Source organism: Sinocyclocheilus grahami, unplaced genomic scaffold, assembly GCF_001515645.1.
Source record: "Sinocyclocheilus grahami isolate Dianchi unplaced genomic scaffold, SAMN03320097.WGS_v1.1 scaffold487.1, whole genome shotgun sequence".
Lineage (NCBI taxonomy): Eukaryota > Metazoa > Chordata > Actinopteri > Cypriniformes > Cyprinidae > Sinocyclocheilus > Sinocyclocheilus grahami.
In genome coordinates this window covers 667,209-689,691 of record NW_015505666.1, presented here as the reverse complement: position 1 = coordinate 689,691, position 22,483 = coordinate 667,209, and the positions used below count along the sequence as shown (strand labels likewise).

Here is a 22,483-nt window from a genome sequence, read left to right as displayed (position 1 = left end):
TTGGTATAAAGTAGTCTATGCTTGGATTTGGAATTGGAGTTTGGAGTTTGGAATGAACACCTGCTGACACCCTAGAGCTCACATCACCAAAAACATAGAGGCAAACTTTCAAATAGATGTGACCTTTATTAACAAACCGCATATTTGAAGTCTAAACGGCTTCATTATTGCATAAAAAAAACTCTCAAAACTACATTCCATGACACAAAAACAGTATTATTTATAGAATTATAGTGGATTTGGGCATCTGCCATGACACCCGCTGTGAGAAATACTGCAGATATACTGTATATATATATATATATATATATATATTTATTTATTTATTTATTTATTTATTTTTTCCTGGCCTTGTCATGTTACCATGATTCAAATCTCCTTACAACCCATTCACAACAGCATGCATGCATGTTTAATATCACATCACTACAAATGTTTCCTTAACTGTTCCATGTTGCAGTATGTTAATAGGCTCCATTACTGTTCAGTGAATTGTTTACCATGCTTTCTCGATTTAGCCTCTAAGTCCTTTGATAATGAATGCAGTACGCATGGACATTTGCAGAAAGCAGCAAAACAGAATGCATTAAAGCTCAGCTTTTTGTAGAGCAGATTTTTTTTATAACTATGTTGCATCTGTTTCAAGAAAGGTTTAGCTAATAGGGATCATAAGGCTTTAATCAATTTTATCTGCTAATGTCAGTATCTATGTTCAGTATGTAAGTGATAATATACAGTCGGTTAATTGTATGAATCAAGAGAGAGCAAGTCTGTGGAGTAACACGAGAGAAATAAAAGTTGCTTTGGTTTCATTTACCCAGATGAGTGATTTGATATACAGTGTTGTCATGGTGATTGACGTTATTACAAACTCAGATTTTTTTACTACACAAGACATTAATTAATGGACTGGAGTCATGTGGATTATTGGATTATTGGGATGTTTTTATCAGCTGTTTGTCCTCTCATTCTGACGGCACCCATTCACTGCAGAGGATCCATTGGTGAGCAAGTCATGTAATGCAAAATTTCTCTCAATCCGATCCAGAAACAAACTCATCTCCATCTTGAATCCACCCACGTGATCGTTGCTGAGGACTATCAAATTCACATTAACAGCTTCATTAAGAATCCTTTATTGTTGGCAGAGGATGTTTCTTTAAAGACAAATGCACTGATTGCATGAGGAAAAATGACCTTCTTCTACAGTTTCTCACATTAACATTGTAATTGGTTTATTTGCATAGAGCCCTAAACAGTTGCACTGCCATCTCATTAAAACTGATTCTAAATTATAAGATGTTAAGAACAAACAAGGCACCAACATAAAATTGATAATCTCCTTTCTTTGGGGCAATTAAACATATCACTCTATGACAGCCATGCTCCGATAAGAAAACATGATATGTATTTTCTAGATCAAAGCCAAGCAAACTCTTTGATTGTTTCTTACGCTGTTGGTTGAAAACAGAGATGATTAAAAAAAAAAAATCAATTCCCTGCTGCATGTTGTTTTAGACTACTTTAATCAAAGAGCAGACATGTAAATAAATGATGCTTTCCTCAGTTTCCTGTGTAGTGTTTTGCTCGCCCACTGTAATTGATCTTTCAGAAGTCCTTGTGCTGAGCCTGAAGACTAAGATGCATCTCAGTGGAATGGGTGGATATGTATGTTGACAGAGATTACTGTATGTCTTACGTATTTGATACTAAACATGGCTGACAATGTGATAAATCCTTTAGCAGGCCCTTTTCAAAAGATGAAAAGCACATATAAATTATATATCATTATCATTGTTGCAATCTTTATGTATTTTGTCAATTATAGTACATGTTTTTGGTTGTGTTTTATATATATTTGTTGTTGTTTTGCTTATATCTCTCAGTGCAGGTTTTTTTGTATCAAAAGTTTTCATCTTAAAAAAACAATTTGATTAAATACCTTTCAAAGCCTAAAGGATTTAAAGTTCCAATCCATCTGTCAAAGTGTGACAAAGGGAAGAAAGAAAGCTTTTATTCATTAAGACATGGGTATTAAAGCTAAAGAACAAAGTGAAATGGTGGCAATGAATAATGCAGAGGTTTTTATTAGTAACATGAAGTGTTTCATTCTGATTTTGTTTGTCATCTGATAATCAAGGTTATCTGATAATCTCTTTTTTATTCTTATTTAAAACTAAAACTATTGAAAAACATCATTGGTAATTGAAATAAAACTGAAATTAAAATTAAATAATAGAGAAAAAAACTAAATGAGAATTCAAAATGTTGCTGAAACAAAATAAATTAAGTTACTGTACTAAAATTACTAAAACTGAAATAAAGAATTAATTTAAAGTAAATAGAAAGAAAACTAAAATAAAAATCTGAAAATAAAAACTGTCAAACTATTAATAAAAACTATATAAATGCTAAATAATAGATACTGAATATTTCATATTTAATTATTTTTATTTAATATAAAAAACTATATAATAAAAAGTTTATAATACTAAAATATCACTGTAAGAGAGGGAAAAAGATTTTTCTCCTAATTTATGCTCATTTATTTTTCACAACGTCTCACCTACTGTATGGTGTCACAAATTCAGACATATAAGTAGAAAAAAACTGTCACTCCTCCAAAGAAGGATTAGATTATGTATTTGTCTAATGGGAATGATACAAGAAAATAGTATTCATTCTAATCTCGCATCAGTTTTTAAACAAACTTCGAAAGGTTTTACAAGTAACAAAAAATGAACAGCATTCTGAATTGTGCTTTTTCTCTTTTTAGCCAAAGCATATAGAGTATCGTTTCTGAAAACAGTCAGGGGTGTTTTATTTATTTATTTAAAGTCCAGGAAAGCACTTACACCACCTCCTGTAACAACTCAACCACTTATATTTGGTCTTTGAAGTGTAAAGCCCCCTCAGCTCACGGCGAGTTACATTCAGGCTCATTATTGATTTGCTGAAAAGCTGCCTGAATCATGGAGTCTGTAAGTAGATGTGGGGAAAGAGAAAAGAAAAATCGGGACGTGAATGTTTAATTCTTTCCCTCTGCACACTGTCACCATTGATTCACTGTTGGAGGCTCAAGCTCGCGGCTCTTTCTTGGATGTGGCCCTATATTTTTTAAGACTACGTCGGCAAATAGCCACAAGGTCTTCTCTTAATCTAAGGTCTGGATGCATTGGATTTCCCTTTAACCTTCATTGCCCTAGCACTAAAATCTTTCATCAATACTGGCATGCATCTCTGTTCAGACTACAAATAAGTAAAAACATACACTATATGTCCTTCACAGGGTATTCATAACTCTACCATCCCAGTATCAAAAGGCTAAAGTCAATGATTGCGGCCCCTCCAGTGTGTTTCACTGTCTACTTTTGATTTAAAGTGTTTACTGAAAGAGAAGCTGCAGGAGTGTGAGGAATGAATTTGTTCCAGGAGGTGACAGAGTGGGGAAGACCCCTGTCGCCTCATTCTCTAAGCATTAGACACTGACATCCGACATGACCTTGGGACTGGAACTTGATTGCAAGTGTTTGTTCACCATTGACAGGCTTTACCGCCGCATCTCCCTGTAAGGTACAGACACCCATATAAGGAAAAATCACTTTTCCTGCACAAAAGGGACATATTGTGTTCCAAATTGTTTTATTTGATTCTTTTAACTGATGCATTGGTTGAGGTTTACTCTGTGAACAGAAAAAATAACCCTTAAAGGGAAGGCTATGGATCTGTCTGCTGTTCATACTGCATGGCCAAAATGAATAAATAAAAAAGACCACATATTTTTTACTAATAGGTTTGGCTGTATAAGCTACACCCATAACTAATAGGTTAGACAAACGTTTTAATTGAATTGGGGCCTTTTCTGATCCAGCATTTCAATTGGCCTGTGCACAAAGCAGGTCCATAAAACAATAGTTTATTGAGTCTGGTGTGGAAGAAATTGATGGACTTGCACTTCAACTCACTGTTGGGTTATAGTCTTCAACTTCAACAGCCAATATATATATATATATATATATATATATATATATATATATATATATACATACATACAGTATATACTAAAGCTAAGTTACCCAGATACTAGTATTTTTGCATTAACTAACATTTAATGCAAAAATACTAATATCTGGGTACCTTAGCTTTATATATCTTGGGGTTATTTTAGCCATTTCAGGCCAAAAGAGGTTTGGAGGCCATGGGGCAATGGCACAGTCCATAATCTAGTTCTATCTGAACCCCACCAGACACATTCGGGATGAATTAGAACAGTAACTACAAGCCAGACTAGATTAAAGGCCCATTTACACTGAATGAATTGGTAACAATAATGATAACTATATTAGCATCCATACTAACAGATGACAATGTTATGTTTATTCTAAGCACACACTTCAGTTATGATCTGTGAACATAACTTCAGTGCATGCTTTAAAGTCAGAAAGATTTTGATTGGCCGTGAGCGTCAAGTGGAAACAGTGTTATTTTAGTATTTTTTTTTTGTTGCATTTTTACATTTATTTACCATTATAGTATTTATTCATATTTAAAATGAGCTTTTATTTTTTTTATATTTTCACTTTATATATATATGATACATTTAGCTTCAATTTATTTTTATTTTAGCTTTATTAATTTTAGTACTTTAACTTAATCTTGTCTCACTCTGTGACCAAGGCAGTATTTTTAGTTTTGTCAATTTTTGCCAAGGCAACACTTGTTATTCGTCTAATATTTATATTTCAGCTGCATTTCCATTAAAGAAAGGACTTTTATTTGTTTTAGTTAACAATAAATACACCAGTTAGAAAGTGATTTCAACAATATTGTTGCTGTGTTGTAGTATTTTAATATATTTTTATGTATATAATTTGTGCAAGAGTTAACATTGGAAGCAACTGTGATGTTTCTTTATTTAAGTCCTTTGAATTCACATTATTACAATGAAATATGGATTGTCTCAAATCAAACAACAACAAAACATTAATATACATTTTATAACTATCTATCTAAAATGAGAGAGTAAACTGAATACCATAAAGTATACTGCATATCAACATTAACAAAAAGAAGAAAATCCTCATATACACTGAAATCTTCTTCCAATCGTAATCTTTGCTAAAGGGAAAACAAATACTTGACCTGAACAGACCACCGGCCACCCTGGAGAACATGCCAGGCTGGGGTTGGGGATGGTCTTTGTTGGTATCTACATGATATAAAATGAAATGTTAATACTGAAAATATCACCAGATAAGATAACGGAGAAGCTGTCTAAAAAATTAATTTCATACATAAAGTAATCACTTTCAATTTATAAAATAAAATTATTAGGCGAAGAATTTCATACAGTTAAATATACTAGCCGCATTTAATTAGTAATTAATAATTTAAATGAACTACAATTTAATTTAATTTCATACAAGCTTTCACTTACAATGAGTAGAACAATTAGAGTACCAGGCAACAAAATTCTATAAACAATATGAATGATTTACTCTTATTAATTTTATTTAGTTGTAGAAATAACCATTGTGGATATTTATCATCATCAATCACTTTATTAATTAAAATTCAAAGTTACTGCATTTAGTGAAAGGTTTTGTTTGAAAAGTGTGCTTATGGCATCTTGCTTTAAAATAAATGTTTCAATTTATAAAATAAAATTATTAGGCGAAGAATTTCATACAGTTAAATATACTAGCCGCATTTAATTAGTAATTAATAATTTAAATGAACTACTATGAAATTAAATTAAATTGTAAACTTTGAATTTTAATTAATAAAGTAAAATTCAAAGTTACTGCATTTAGTGAAAGGTTTTGTTTGAAAAGTGTGCTTATGGCATCTTGCTTTAAAATAAATGCCATTTGATTTGAAATTCTCTCATCTACAGCAATGCCAGTCATACATCTTTAATGTCTAAACACTTTTTAGAGAACAATTTTATAGCCAGATGTACTAAGACCTACTACTATAACCAGATTTACAATTTTATAACCAAATCTAGTAAGTTTGATATTTAAGACTGGAAAAAAGAAGGGCAATGGCCTAGTGTCAGTCTTGGATTGTGCAAGAGCACCACTACGTGGAACAAAGCGTTATCATTCTCTTGCATGAAGATGTACTAAGGACAGCTGTATAAAATGATTCATTTGGCATGACTGTGCCAAGATAAAAAGCTTGATTGCTGCAAAAAGGAATAACTGTTGCAAGTCACTTTCACAATAAAAATATCAGCATAATTTGCAGTACCTGCTGGAGGCTCATCCTTCAAATATGCAGGCAACTCATCCCGTTGCTGGTTTGTTTCACTCATTTTTACTCTGCATAAAAAAATAAAAAAATAAAAAATGTGGCCGTTAGAATACCCTCCTTTATTTTCCACAGAAGAAAATTTAATTTGTCTTCCAAGAATCTGGGCGGGACCAGACACAGAAAACAAGGTGAAAGGTTGGCACTAAAAATGGGCTTCAATCCAACAAGAACTGACACAGAACAAGGCGGACCAGTTTACTCGGTCAACAAAAAGTATCCTGCAACACCCTGTCAACATTGCCAACAGGTAGACTGGACTATTTAGGGACAAATAAAATTATTGCATATCAGATCCTCCATACCAAAGTTCATAAATGGTTTTAAGCAATAATTTGGACAAGATGACTATTGAAATTATAATTATTTTTTTTAATTAGTAAACCTTATAAACATGAGGGATATTAAGAAATCATAATTAAATATTAACATACAGCAGATACAATATGAAACACTGTGATGCAAATTTAATCATTTATTGTCCTGAAGTCATACCTAAAGGGACATTACCAAGGACAATAAAGATAAAATAAAGCTCATTGAGCAGTATATTAATACGTGTAGAGTTACACGTAAGCAATCATCGAATGAGTGGAAACGAGTGAATGAATCAGGGTCTCGAGTCAACTTTATGATGTAACAAACCAGTGCATTATTAATATCAAGTCTGTCCTAAAGCGAACTCTAGTAAAGGGAGGCCAGACTCATGTAATTGAATCGATTCTTTCGCATTTAAAAGAACCGGTTCAAAAGAAAGAAAAGATTCAGCGACTCTTTTAAGTCTTGACCAAAGTACTTCAGTAGCGTGGTCACATTTACAAATTCATTAAATAAACTATTCTATATGTAAAACTACAATACCAAGTCATACACATATTTCCAGCGCGTTTATTTGTAATATTTCTCCAATTATAATACCTTCGACTGACGATATACGAAATACGATATACGAAATACGATAGACTACCACTTCGAAACTGTGAAAGACGGTTGAGGGAATTGTTAACTCGGGAATCGTTCATCCGGTTTTGTGAACAGTTTTAAACGATTCATTAAAACGACTCAGTCGAATGATTCATTCATGAATCGAACATGGATTTAAACCTTAGCGGTTTCTTAAATATGACGTGGCGCTTGTGTGAGAAGTATCGTCTTTCCTTTGGAATAAATAATAATTATCTGGGTTTAAATTAACTCCTTTTCACACTACATTTACACGTTAGGTGAGAAAAAAACAATAAGGGCTTGACAGGAAATTATATAGTCACCTTTACGAAGAAAACATGTTAACCAAGCGAAGGAAACTTCGACTTAGGAAACTAAAGAGCCAGAAGCAGATCTTGCGTTGAAGATAATGACACGAAAACAGGGCGGCAGCTCATCAAACGACAGTTACATGACGTTAGGTAAGAGATGCATTAGACAATCCAGCCATTGTCCACCGAGTCAATATGCATCCCATAATATAATTAGTAAATAATATCCACATCCCCTCGAAAAACATGCAGAAGGAAAACTTTGCTAGCTGCCGTGTAGGCTATATACTTACGAGTTTGCTTCTATAAACTTCTGCAGATGAAGTTGGAAACTTCTGTCTCCACCCCTTGTTTGTTTCAAAGGGAAACTATGCTGCTCCCTTCGGCGATTCTGAAAGAAACGCGCTAAAATTAGGATGGATCTGCAACCTGACAAGACTTTTCTTATAAAGACCTATCTTTGCATAATGTGTACGTGGCGTCCTAGCTGTTTTTAACCACGTACCAATGTGGACACATAGGAGAGGAAGTGACGTTTCTGGTTCTTACCCCTTTGGTGTGTGAAATGACTTCACTATACTCTCTGGCTGTGTGTGAAGTATGGTGAATGAAGGGTGTATCTGTGCTCTGTGCACCTGAGTTCTTTGGTTTTTCATTGACTGAGATCTGATAATGGACATGGATCAATTAACTTGTCTTTTTAAGACAAGACCTCTGAGGATAGACAGCAAAGTGATAACAGAAAAAGTCATATTTACTTGATAACTAGGCCTACATTACTTCTTTGCCATGTAAAGTATACTCTAAGAAATGTCAATAAAATTGGGCCCAATGTGCTGTGTTATTAAGGAATTTTCTGTATTGATTTTTCCTGTGTTTAACCTGTATTTTGAATTACGCTTTTCACGGCGTTGTGATTTACACTTAAAGGAAATGCCTGTAAATGTAACAAATAATGAAAATTACCAGTAGCTTTTACCAGTCTATTTTTTTTCTTAGCCTGGAGCCTAGGTGATTTCTACATTGCATGATTGTTAGCAACAGGGCTGTGTGTGCCATTCAGAATTGAATTAAGAATGCCTTTTAAATTCTAATTTGAATTTCAAATAAAATTTTGTGAAATTCAAAGAAATTATCAGCCTATCACTGTTTTAAAGTGAAGTTTTAAAAAAAAATCATTATTTTCAGTTACCCACAAACATGTGTATTTTCATTATGGACATAACATATGTGGTATTTCTGAAAATATGAAAACATTATTAATTAATCACAGCATTCAACAGTAAAATATTTCTGAATAACTCTTGTCCAGGGCAACATTGTGTAACTGACTGCTCATACATGGTGCTCTCTCTGTTCTCTGCATGTATGCTAATACAATTATTTTATGGGCCTATTGATATTTCATATCTATCTATATACACTGAACAAAATCATAAACGCAACACTTTTGTTTTTGCCCCCATTTTTCATGAGCTGAACTCAAAGATCTAAGACTTTTTCTATGTACATAAAAAGGCCTATTTCTCTCAAATATTGTTCACAAATCGTCTAAATCTGTGTTAGTGAGCACTTCTCCTTTTGCCGAGATAATCCATCCACCTCACAGGTGTGGCATATCAAGATGCTGATTAGACAGCATGATTATTGCACAAGTGTGCCTTAAGCTGGCCACATTAAAAGGCCACTCTAAAATGTGCAGTTTTATCACACGGCCTCACAACCGCAGACCACGTGTAACCACACCAGCCCAGGACCCCCACATCCAGCATCTTCACTTCCAAAATCATCTGAGACCAGCCACCCGGACAGCTGCTGCAACAATCGGTTTGCATAACCAAAGAATTTCTACACAAACTGTCAGAAACCATCTCAGGGAAGCTCATCTGCATGCTCGTCGTCCTCATCGGGGTCTCGACCTGACTGCAGTTCGTCGTCGTAACCGACTTGAGTGGGCAAATGCTCACATTCGATGGCGTCTAGCACTTTGGAGAGGTGTTCTCTTTACGGATGAATCCAGATTTTCACTGTACAGGGCAGATGCAGGGCTCGACAGTGCGACCATTTCAGTCACATTTGCGACTGAAAACTAGGCCTACTGCGTGCGACTATGAAAATTATTTTAGAAGCACCAGTGCGACTGACCCGATCTTCATCATACTTGTGATTGTGCTCAGGGAAGCTTCAAAGATTTCTACGTGTTTTTGCAGCATCGAGTAATGTATCACAGACATATCTCACGAATACTTTCATAAGCAAAGTAACTAAGAGATTCATCACGCAGTGTAGAGAGCTTCGTTGATTATAAATGTGAGATCGCAATTAACTAAGATGAGTGACCGCTTTGAATGATTTTTAAGGGAGTTTGTAAATGTGATAACTGATTTAATACAATACAATTAAATAAACAAGAAGCTAATATTAAGTGACTTACATTGTCTGACTATAACACTATTGTCTGATTTTGCTCTATTTCGTCGTCGAAAATAGTTTCAAACAAAGACACAGCAGAGCCGCTGCGCATCTCCATTCAAACACAGCGGTGTCTCGTTTATGAATGAACGGAGTTTTTTAAACGAATCTAGTGAGTCAGTGATTCCTGATTACCCATTCATAAAGACAGTCACTTGATTCATTCTTGAATGAATCAGCCGTTCGAATGAATCAATTGAATGACTGATTCAGTGATAAAAATCAGTGACTTGCCCCCACCTGCTGGCAGTTTTAGTTTCATTTTTAAAGTATCTTTTCAGTTATTTAAATCATTTAATATTTCTATATTCAAAATTTTATATTTAAAACATTAATATCATCATGGATTTATGGATTTAATTGCACTCATTCCACTTCTGAACCTCATTAAATGTCTGAAAGTACATCAAGCCACTTTTGTGTTCTTCTGTGCCACCTCTACAAATTCATTTTGTTAATACTGATTTCATTTGATTTTTAACTTGTTTCTTATACTACTCTTATTCTGTCGTTTTAATTAAAATTTTTAAAAAGCTTAAAATATAATTTAAGAATTTGACAAAAGATGACATAATTTTAATAAAATTAGAGGAGTCAAATATTACCTCGTAATGGGAAGGCTACACAGGCCACAATCAACAACCTGATCAACTCTATGCGAAGGAGATGTGTTGCACTGCGTGAGGCAAATGGTGGTCACACCAGATACTGAATGGTTTTCGGATCCCCCAATACAGTAAAACTGCACCTTTTAGAGTGGCCTTTTATTATGGCCAGCCTAAGGCACACCTGTGCAATAATCATGCTGTCTAATCAGCATCTTGATATGCCACACCTGTGAGGTGGATGGATTATCTCGGCAAAAGAGAAGTGCTCACGAACACAGATTTGTGAACAATATTTGAGAGAAATAGGCCTTTTGTGTACATAGAAAAAGTCTTAGATCTTTGAGTTCAGCTCATGAAAAATGGGGGCAAAAACAAAAGTGTTGCATTTATAATTTTGTTCAGTGTATTTAGGTATATTTGTAGAAATTGGGATAATGTAGGCTACATAGCCAACAATCAGCTGTTCATTAACTCAAAATAAACCCCTTCAGAATGACATACTGCATTTGTGTCATGACCACATTACCACTTTGATTCATTTTTGGACTATGTTGTGAAAAACACATGCACTAATTTACCCAAAGGTCTTCAAGTATGAAACCACTGGATTGCCGGTTGCTGTAATTCCTCTGTTGTGTGACTGTGTTGAATTTCTTAATTTGCAGTTCTGTAGAGTCCACTTCATGTCATTCAAGTTCAACATCCTGTGGGCTGTAGCCAATTTACTCATGAATTGAAAAGGGAGTCAGTTCTTGAATCTGAATTTTGCCCCATTGTATAAAGCAAAAGCTGTTATGTTTTGCATAGAGATCCTGCCCTGTACTGTTCAATACAGAGACATAAACTGTTTAAGTAGGCCAACTTCAGTAAACTGCGGATTGCATATAATAAGATTTTTTAAATTATTTAAACAAATTAATCTAGCATTTCCTATTGGCTGTTGATTTGCAGCAGCTGTAACAGGGATGTTTTCCCGCTCTTATTCATAAAATGACGTACTTCCTGCATGGTCAAGCAGCTTGTAATGTTTTGCGGGAACGGTGGACTTCCACAGATTGAAACATGACATTCATTTTGCAGTAGATATCACGTTGATATATTTGTAATTCTCGATCTTTTATTTTGTCGCGAGGGATATCATCGGTTCGCTGCTGTTCGTTTTGACTGGCTTCCCACCTTCCTCAGTCTGGTAAACAAATACAGAGGCAAGTAACTAATTACGTACGTTAGTTGTTGTTTGCTTCATATACTAGAGGCATTTAACCTTTGAAAAGCGTATTTCAAGTTATTAGCCAAAATCACACATCCTCGCGTTCTCTTACCGCTACATTGACTGTTTTAAGCAATAGCAATGGTTTTGATATGAGGTCATATATTTAATGCAGTGGTTCATCATTGGCTGCGTTGTAGCAGCGCCAGAGAATCAAATACAATGTTCACTTGCAGCTCATTACACAGTGTATGAATGTGCGGATTATTGCGTGACAAAGCGACATGGGTGATTCTTACGACAAAGAACGCGCCCTGAAGCGATATTTTGCTTGTATGTAGTAATGCGCCATATTATTATTATTTTTTTTATTTTTTTCTATTTAAAAAAAAAAACATGGGACTTTAAGGCCTTTGGTTAAGTGATTGTAACTTAACATTAACATTAGGTATTTCGTTAACAATGGGCACTTTCATGCCACAGCTAGGTTGATTTTGATATAATTAGCATCAAATTAACGGAAACTTAAAAAAAATAAAATCATTTGTACAGATTTTGTTTGCCATTATCTCATTGCAAATAATAATAGTAATTAAATTTCTTATTTAAAAAAAAAAAAAAAATCTAGCTTAAATAAGCACAAAATATTTATTGTGTGTAGTTGTGTTTCTATATTTGAAGAAACACCCAATAAGCAACTGAGTGATTTCATTATTTTAGTGATATCAATAGCCTTTGCTTTGCGTTAATTTTTGTCCCCAAACTCATTTCAAATATTTAAATTTACACATTTAATGTATTGGGTTAAAGTTTCGTCCCAATATTATACCCTGTTCCCTCAATTTGCTGCACTTTGGCCACTGAGTGGCAGCATTTAATAAAATTAAGCCTTCTGGATAGTGTGCTGATAGTTCTTGTTGTTAGTTTTGTGACAGTTTTCTGCACAGTCTGAAATTAATTGAATGTAATCAGAAAAAACACCATGTACTACAAAATAATAGCAAGAAAATGTCTTCTACTTAACTTAAACAGTCTGGTTCATGCATAAATGATTTGCATGAGGGTCCTTCTGCATGACTGTAAGAACCACTTCAAGCTATGGGGTTCAGTCTAACGAATCCTTCACTGAATGAATGCATTGAATCATAGTGGTTACTGTATCGTTGTTGTTAATAAATAATAATAATAATCATCATAATCTTATGGTTACTAAGGCAACATTTTTTTTTTTTCCTGGGATGGCAAAGCTGAATTTTTAGAAGGCATTCTGTCCATTTTGTGCGCCGATAACATTTGAGTACAAGTTGTGCTGCTTAATATTTGTCTCAAGTTGACCTTTTGATGAATAGAAAGTTCAAAAGAACGTGAATTATTCGCCTTGTTTTTTGAAATTGTGACAGCAGGGGGCGCTAAATGACAGGCCCTTATCCATGAGGTGGAGAAACTGGTCTTTGAGGGCCACATTAACTCTGTAGCTGTGTCTCCACATCATGCATAGGGGGCAGCAGACATCAAAAGCTAGCTGTATACAAGGACACATTAAACTGATTTGAAGTGTATATTTACCTTTTATGTGTGGAGTTTTAAAGTCAGCTTTTGGTGTGAGAAATATCTCCCAGTACTAAAATGGATCTAGAGGCTTTTAGTCTAATGTGTTTCCCCCCTCTCTAACATTAGTATATAAATATTAAAACTGCCATATAAATGGGAAAGCATAACATTCCATACTTAATGAATCTTTCATCAGTTGTTTTTTTTTTATTTTTTAAGCTGCTTCTCATCAAACAGCTGAGCAAATTAAGCTCAATTTGTCAGCAGTGAGAGGCCAGAGATGTGTGCTAATATCAGCACAATGACTCTGTGCTGTCTTACTAACTCGTAGTCTGACAGCCAGCTCATTCCTGCCCTGACTGCCCGTTGCTAACCTCTTCTCCATGGTTTCAGTCACACCACTGCTCGTGTTGGTTTTTGCCTCTTTGGCGTGAAGCCTCTGTGCCTATGAGTAGTGAAGTCTTTGTTAGACAGCAGACAGTTTTGCTGATTTGTCTACATGTTGCCCCCCACCCCAATTTTGCAAGTTTTTTTTTTTTTTCCCAACTTTGCATTCATCAATAGTGAATTATCAAACGTAGTAGTATTACTGTTTATAAAATTATAGCGATTTATCAAACTGTTAGCTAATAATAAATAGTAGTGATAATTTATCTAAATATTAGGTATCAAACTGACCGAATATCAACTTTTTTTTCTTTTTTTTTTTTCATTGGAAAAATTTTATAATTTCAAAAATACATTTTGTCTGTTTTAAAATGCCTGGTTTTACTTATTTGGAGGGCAAAACATTTCAAATTTGTTATTGTTCTGAACATTAAAACAAAAGAGCAATGCAAAGTGAGACAAATACTGACAACATCACTATTATAAAATAAAAAGGGCTTTTTTTTTTTTTTTATATTCTGTTCAGAACATTTGTCCTTTTAAAGAGTTAGTTCACCCAAAAATGAAAATTAGGCTGCATTTTACTCACCCCCGATGCATCCTAGGTGTATATGCAAGGTGTATACTCTACATTGCGAGTAAATCACTCGCATATGCGACTATATCTTCACTCTGGACGACTAAATGATGTCTAATATTAGCCAATTGCTAATAAATTCTCAGACTCGCCGTCGCTTTCTCACACACGCAGCGAGAGAGAATTGACGCGCTACCTATGCGCGCTACATGTAAATGATATTCTTTGTTGTATTTTGCTGTCAAAATAACGGAGTCCCTTTGGAATTCTTCAGCTTTTAAGAACTACCGCTTTCTCCGGTAGTGGGCGGAACTAATGCGCAAACGGCAGTCTCATTGGCTGGTGCTCACCTATTATCATCCCTGTTTTGATTTCAGCGAATCAGTTCGAGTGAACGCGCACAACCTGATTAATATTCATGAATAGCTCATTAATCCTTGGTGCGTTTTAGATTGTTCTTATTAGTAGAATTCGTATCATTATCTTATCAGTATTTTTGTTAGTTTTTCCCCAAATTTAATTTTTTTAATTTTATTTATTTTTTTGACCGAAACGCTGAACGACCAAAAAAGCACCACCAGTCCAAAGTTCAGTTAACATGAGTAATATGCATTCATACGTGGTTATCAAGTTTTAATTCTAATTGCTAAAGTTCTATCATTATAATATGATAATCAATATTATTTAATGCTTGACTGACTGATGTTAAGAGTGTACTTTCAGATATTTATAAAACTGTGCCATTTTACAAACGTTTGTTTGTTTGTTTTATTTATTTATCAGTCTGGCCAGTAAACAAAAATTTACTAGCCAATGGCGATTCAATTGCCAAGGTGTTCGTAGAGGGCTGATATGACTTTCTTCTTTCAGACGAATCCAGTCGGAGTTATATTAAAAATTGTCTTTGATCGTTCAAGCCGTTTAATGCCACTCAGTGGGTGTTGCATTGCTTCAGTCCAAAAGAACTTAAATAAAAATCGCCCATCCATTAAAAAAAGTGTCTCACACGGCAAAGGGGGGGGGGGGTGAACAAAGGCCTTCTGTAGCGATTCGATGCGTTTTTGTAAGAAAAATATCCATATTTACAACGTAATCACTTTGATGTAGCTTGCGCCAACAGTTGTACACGGAAGCAGTTCCGGGAGCATGACGTATGAGGTCAGCGCTGTGCATGCACCAGTGAGTCTCATGAAAACCAACGTTTGTTTACAGGAGCAAAGGAAGCGAAGTTTCCTTGCTTTAGCAAAGGAAAACCAGTCTCCTCTTGGCTTATATCGAAATCCTCTGACATTCTTCTTTACAAATCCTCATATGGTACTTCTAATTCTTGGCCGTTGTTTTGTTTTGATCTCTCCCCTGCTTTCCGCGTGCATCACTTCTGAGCGGCGCATGCGCAAAGCCGACCTCATACGTCATTCCCCCGGAACTGCTTCCGTTTACAACAGTGAGTGCAAGCTACATTAAAGTGATTTAGCTTTTGAATATGGATATTTTTCTTACAAAAATGCATCGATTTGCTACAGAAGCCCTTTGTTCACCCCCTGGAGCCGTGTAAGACACATTATTTTATTAGGTTTTTTTTAATTGATGGGCTTTTTTTTTTTTTTTTTTTTTTTTTTTTATTAAAGTTCTTTATGACTGAAGCAATGCAACACCCGGTGAGTGGCATTAAGTAAAACGATGAGTAAAACGCAGCCTAATTTTCATTTTTGGGTGAACTAACCCTTTAAGTCAAATCCGGCCTTTGACGTTTATATTTTATGAGTGCCTCCTGGAATTCACTCTGCCTGGAGCTTGCTGTTTGTTTGTGAAATGGATCATTTGAAAAGGCGAATTTTTTTTGTCTTTTTTTTTTCCTTCACAAGTTTTCATGCATTTAGAGTCCCAGATTGTGACAAAGCGCATTTTACTGCAGACTTCTCCATGCTGCTTGTGCAAGTCTTAAGCTCAGCTGTGAAATATTGGATGTGCGCAGCAGTGTCTCTGTGCTTAGCAGGGAGACAAAGGCAGTGACCTCCCATCCCCTGTAGTTTTTAATAGTTCTGTGGGAGTAGCCATTACAGCAGTGGAGGTGGGAGAGGGGGGATCTCATAAGGACCAGCCTTGATGCACTTAAAAAGATTAAATAACCAACAAATGACTAATTCAGTTTCATCAGCAGCCAGTTTTGTCTGAGTTGAGTTATAGCCACTTATAGTGTGTTTTGGTTTGCAGGTTGCCAGATTTTGTTCAGCCTGGTAGTTGTTTATCACTCTGCACACTGAGCCGTTGTCATTGTAAATGTGATCTCTATGCCTCTTTCGGCTGTGATAAGGTTTGTCGTTGAAAGGCCCGTCTTATCGCATTTGTATGCTGTGATGCAGGCCTTGGATGTATCTCTTTGTTTCCACTCCTCTTACCTTTGTCTCTGTCCCTCTCTCTGTCTATCCCAGTCGTCGTTGTCCGTCATTCATCCTTAAAAGACGTCAGAGGCTTGAGAAATGGCCTCTCACGGCTCCAGGCATCTTCATCACCTCTCGCTTCCCACAAACTCTTTATTGGATTCTACCTCTGCAGCATCTATCTCTATTCACTTTGTTTTTTTTTTTTTTGTTTGTTTTTTTTTGTCTAAATGGCCGCCTCCTTTCTCCTCCAGCTGGGTTTGTTGACACCGTCAATCCTGGACACTTTCACCCCCCTCCCCATCTCTTGTACCCGTTCCCCTTCCCCGAGCCGTAAAGCTGCCACAGCTGTGGGCTGTTGAACCAAAGTGGAGGGACACATTAAATATATTACAACCATTAGCTTTGTTGGGGCTTGACGGGTTTAATACATTGTAGCTTTGCGCCTGCCAAAGGCAGGACACAGCAGAGCTCTGCTATGCTATTAATTACTCTTAAATATTGCAATGGACCTAAGGAAAGATATATGAAAAATGGCAACAAGCAAATAATATAGGTTTACAAAAAAAGGCATGTGTAGCAGTTTGTTTTAATTAGAACTGATTTTAAAGACATTACTACAGTGTTTACAAGATAATGTAAAATACATGTTCTTTATCATTTTCTCATTTATCATATTCTATTTGATATTTAGAATTTATCATGCTGTCTCATAGATGGATAGATTCTAAATTATTTTTTCAGATGGTTAAAAAGTGTCCCAGGTTTAAGACATTTAAAATGTTAATTTTAAATAGTGATTGTGTTGAAATATTTGCATGTTGAATTTTGTTTGCTTATTTCTTAATTTTTTATTTTTTTATTTTTTTTATTTTTATTCTGGTATAGACAGTGTTTCACAGCTCCCAATGTAACGGAACATATTTTAAATACATTTAAATTTTAGTAATTAAATGTTTGGGGTCACTTTTTTTTGTTGTGTAAAATCTACATTTATTTGATCAAAAATACAGTAAAAACCACAATATTGTGAAGTATTTGTACAATTTAAAAGGTTTTCTTTAAGTACTGATCTTATTTAAATCTTTATAATTGCATTGTTACAAGGACTGATATTTCCTTCTGAAAATCGAGTTGTATACTAAGAAATACACAAATAAACATACAAATGAATGCCCTTTTCCAGGTGTAAACATGAGCAAGGCGAAGTCGAGTAGGGACAGAAGGATCGCTCCGCCTGGTGTCACAAGGGTGACTCGCAGCTCCATCAACCCTCCGGACTCTCAGCGCTCTAAACCCACAGATTCAGGCCTGGTCGACGACCTCAGCCTCATGAGCGTGAGTGAACAACAGGCCTCATTAGCACGGTGAGGCACCACAACCTTCTGTTAGGCTTTCCAGCAAACAATCAGTGATTTACAAAAGCTCTGTATCCAAGCAAGAGCAAGCATTTGTAAAACATGGTTTCATGAAATCTTTTCCTTCACACTTCAACTATCAAAGGAAAAAATGAATGCAAACTGAAAATAGCTGTTATTAACTTAACACAAAAATCTGTCTGCTGCAAAACTTTTTTCTGGAGAAAAGCATTATGCTGTTTAAAAAAAAAAAGGAGTTTATTTGACTACATTTGATCAGTGTTACTGTAAACTCAAACTACTAAATTTAAGTTGTAATATTTTAAATGGGAAAAACTTGATGGAAAATGTCTTTTGATGGGGAAAAAGTATTAAAATCTGAAAGCTAAATTGAAATGTTTTTAAAGTAATAAGCACAAAAAAACAACTAATACTAAAAACAAAATTAAAGCTAATTTAAAATATTAATAAATACTTTTATAATATATAAAAATACTATAACACCGCATCTAATCGGGCTATATAATTTAAATGTTAAATATCTAAGATCTAGCGTATGCTAACAAAAGTGATATGTGGTATGCGTATCTTTTTTTGAAAACATAAAAGGTCATCCATATCCTTTTCTTTAGGAAAGGGAAGTCCTACCAGAGTTCCTCTCCCAGCGCTAAGGCCGTTCTCTCCTCGCTCTCTGGCAGCTCTGTCCCGCGCGGGGCTTTGGACACTATCGGCCGGCTGATGAAGCTCGGCCGGGTGCGAAACATTGTGGTGGTTGCTGGAGCAGGTATCAGCACGGCCAGCGGTATACCAGACTTCAGGTGGATGCTCAAAACATTCAAACTACTTCTGAATCGCTGTTTCACTCGGCTAACAACTCTTTTTGTATTAGGACGCCAGGGACGGGTCTTTATGCGAACCTTGCGAAGTATGACATCCCTTATCCAGAGGCCATCTTTAACATCGACTACTTCTCTGACAACCCTCATCCTTTCTTCTCATTGGCTAAAGAGCTGTTCCCTGGACACCACCGTCCAAACTATGTTCACTATTTCATCCGTATGCTGCATCAGAAGGGCCTGCTGCTGCGCATGTACACTCAGAACATCGATGGGCTCGAAAAACGTCAGATTAAAATTCAGAGACCTATTACATCACTCTTAAATGTTAAATTTGCAGCGTTATCTATTAAAATGTGCTTTACTCTCTCTGTAGTGTGCGGTATCCCAGATGACAAACTTGTGGAGGCTCATGGGAGTTTTGCCACTGCTGCCTGCCACCTCTGCTATACGCCTTATCCTGCCGAGGAGGCCAAGGTAATCTAAATTAGCCTGAGTGATCTTAATTACAATATTGAATTCATACAATTTAGTGCATACTACATAATTTCTTTTTCACTATCAGCAAGCTATAATGAATGGCAACATTCCCATCTGTACATTTTGTGCCGGGGCAGTCAAACCTAATGTCGTGTTCTTTGGAGAAGATCTGCCAGAAAAGTACTTTCAACATGCTGAAGATTTCCCAAAAGCTGACCTTCTCATGATCATGGGCACTTCTTTAAAGGTGGGATTATTATTATTATTATTATTATTATAACCATGTACAAGCCATTTTTTTTTTTTTTTACAGTTCAATTGTTGTACTCCATCTAAAACTAAGTAAATTAATTACCAAAATGCTACTTAAAATGTATTAATTTATACGCCAGCTTTTATGTACCCATTATTTAATTTGTTTAATATATTGGTATTACTTTAAGTGGTTTAAATGGAATATTTGTTTATAAAATATAAGAATATATGTTTGTTTGTTTTTTGTTAATAGTATCATTACTTTGAGTCTCTTATGCTTACAATGCTGCATTAACTTTTTTTTTTAATAATTTTAATAATTTAAAATGCTTTTATTTTTTTTTTACACCCTAATATTAATTACCAAAATGCTACTTAAAATGTATTAATTTATACGCCAGCTTTTATGTACCCATTATTTAATTTGTTTAATATATTGGTATTACTTTAAGTGGTTTAAATGGAATATTTGTTTATAAAATATAAGAATATATGTTTGTTTGTTTTTTGTTAATAGTATCATTACTTTGAGTCTCTTATGCTTACAATGCTGCATTAACTTTTTTTTTTAAATATTTTTATAATTTTAAAATGCTTTTATTTTTTTATTTTTTTTTTACACCCTAATATAATGGTGTAGTATTCCTGTGACTTTACAGCTGATTCAGCAGGCATTACTCTTCGGTTGTTTTATCAATGTTGAAAACAGTTGTGCTGCTTAATATTTTTGTGAAAACAGTAATAATTTTAAGGATTTTTTAAACCCAGCATTATAAGGGAATTTTAAATAGAAATCTCTTGTCACTTTAAATCAATTTAATTGGTCTTTGCTTAATAAAAGTATCAGTTAATCTTTCTGTTCTGTGGCAGATCGAGCCTTTCGCCAGCCTGGTCAACACGGTGAAGTCCACAGTGCCTCGTCTGCTGCTGAACCGTGATCCAGTCGGGCCCTTTGAACGGAGGCCCCTGAGAAGGGCCGACTACATGGAGCTGGGAGATCTCTCCAATTCTGTCCGAAAGCTTGCCGAGATCCTGGGATGGCATACTGAGATCCAAGACCTGATGAACAGCCATGAAAATGGGCTTTGTTCTTTTACTGACCCCAGCAATAGCAGCGGTGAGAACAGTGACTCCTCAGAGACCGACAGCATGCACTAATGTCATCCACAGACAGGCTTTTAGGTTTAAAATATCACGGAGTATGGCAGTGGACACCTGGCAAGGCTTCAAAACCCACAGTGATGTTTATGTATATCATTGCATCTGAATGTTTTAGGATGTCATTATTCTTACCAGTAGTAACAGCCAGTTTGACTGTATCTGGGCAGTCTTTTTCTGAAACAGATAAACAGCAGCCTTGTTTGACCAGACAGTGAAACTTGGCCGTGTTTCTGGTGGGATTAGACTAAATTTGTTGGGTTTAAAATAATTATCTGTGTAATGTCTGCTGCTCATTTTGACTGAGAACCTGCATCTGGATTTCTTCTAAATTCTAGCACTTATTCATTACGGCTTTTCATAAGGAGTATAAGCAGAGAACTGTAATTACGTCACATCTGCACATCCTGATTCAAAGATACGGACCTGTTTTGAAAATGTCTGCTTTTAGGTAAAAACAAATAAATTTTTATCAGACCCTGAAATGTGGCACTTATTTTGTTAGTTTAGGACCACTAATTATCTCTGGACAGATAAAATGTTATAAGGCTCCTTTAGCATTCTACAAACTATATTCAAACCATAATCAAGATTTGAATCTTTATTTGGAAAGGTTGGTGTGCAGTTAATGTGAAAAATTGGAAATGTACGGTTGTATATAAGTGTATGTCTCTGTATTTGTTTGCTAGTTGTAAGTGATTTGGCATCCAGCGAGTCATGGTTTGGCCCCAGCAAGTGAACGGTGCTAAATTAGCATGGGAGGCATGACCTCCCAAGTGTGCAGTGCCCCCACTGTGTGTTTTCACAGGCACTGCAGCCTTCAAGCAGGAGCTCCAACCCTCCCAAAACTCTAAATGTCTTTGGTTCGCAACAAAGAACCCCAATATCCCGCTGTGTGTGGTTCTGCGTATGAGAATGGCTGTGAGCGCAATTTGATTTTGCACAGGATCAGTGAAGTAGCTGGTAATTACCACACTGCTGTGATCATATCTGTTCATGTCCCTCAGGGATTTTGGTACATTGAAAAATATGGACAAAAAGCCAGAATGCCTATTAAATGTTTCAGTCCATCTCGTTTCTTTATTCATATATGCAGGTTGCCATGTTTGTTTTGTGGAAGCCTGTTTATCAGCTGTCTGTTAAATCAGTGTTTCTGATTCGTGGAATGGTTTTGTTTAAAATTGGACTCCAGTCAACTTGCCTCTCCAGTTGAATATGATTGATAGTAGTTAAAGCTTGCATTTGTTGTTCTTAATGTTCTTGCCATTTGTACTTCTGAATATTAAAATACTTTTTTTTGTTTTATTTATCCTGTTAATAAAGATCGCATTGTATGGTATTTAATATATTCATGGCTTTGTCTCTTTGGTTTTGTTCTTATTTACATATATTCTGTTCAACTAGAATATTCAGTTTACTGCGTTTTTGAATTTAAAGCAAATTTCACACTGGATTTGGATACAAATCGTTTTAGAGAAGCAACAGTTGGATTCAATATATTGAATACAACTATTTTATCATGTAATATATATTTTTTTCTCCCCTAAAGCTCATATTTAATGTGATATAATCTTGCTGTAACTACACTAGGATTAGTGGTTAAATTAGCATTTTTATATTCATAGCCAAAATTACAAAA

The 22,483-nt window shown here is 35.3% G+C and overlaps 1 protein-coding gene across 1 annotated transcript; it reads left to right on the top strand.

Annotated features, from left to right (window-relative positions):
• Nucleotides 1-11,647: 11,647 nt before the first annotated feature.
• LOC107553976 (NAD-dependent protein deacetylase sirtuin-3-like) lies at nt 11,648-22,206 on the top strand. The gene is made up of 7 exons (XM_016236322.1): nt 11,648-11,856; nt 17,944-18,124; nt 18,748-18,933; nt 19,005-19,237; nt 19,328-19,428; nt 19,517-19,678; nt 20,557-22,206. The coding sequence occupies exons 2-7, from the start codon at nt 17,952-17,954 to the stop codon at nt 20,842-20,844; spliced, it is 1,143 nt and encodes a 380-aa protein (XP_016091808.1). The 5' UTR covers nt 11,648-11,856; nt 17,944-17,951; the 3' UTR covers nt 20,845-22,206.
• The last annotated feature ends 277 nt before the right edge of the window (nt 22,207-22,483 follow it).

Coding starts and splice junctions, on each gene's coding strand:
- LOC107553976 (XM_016236322.1), top strand. CDS start 17,952: ATGAGCAAGGCGAAGTCGAGTAGGGACAGAAGGATCGCTCCGCCTGGT. Junction 19,238..19,327: donor CATCGATGGGCTCGAAAAAC/GTCAGATTAAAA, acceptor CTCTCTCTGTAG/TGTGCGGTATCCCAGATGAC. Junction 19,429..19,516: donor ATCCTGCCGAGGAGGCCAAG/GTAATCTAAATT, acceptor TTTCACTATCAG/CAAGCTATAATGAATGGCAA.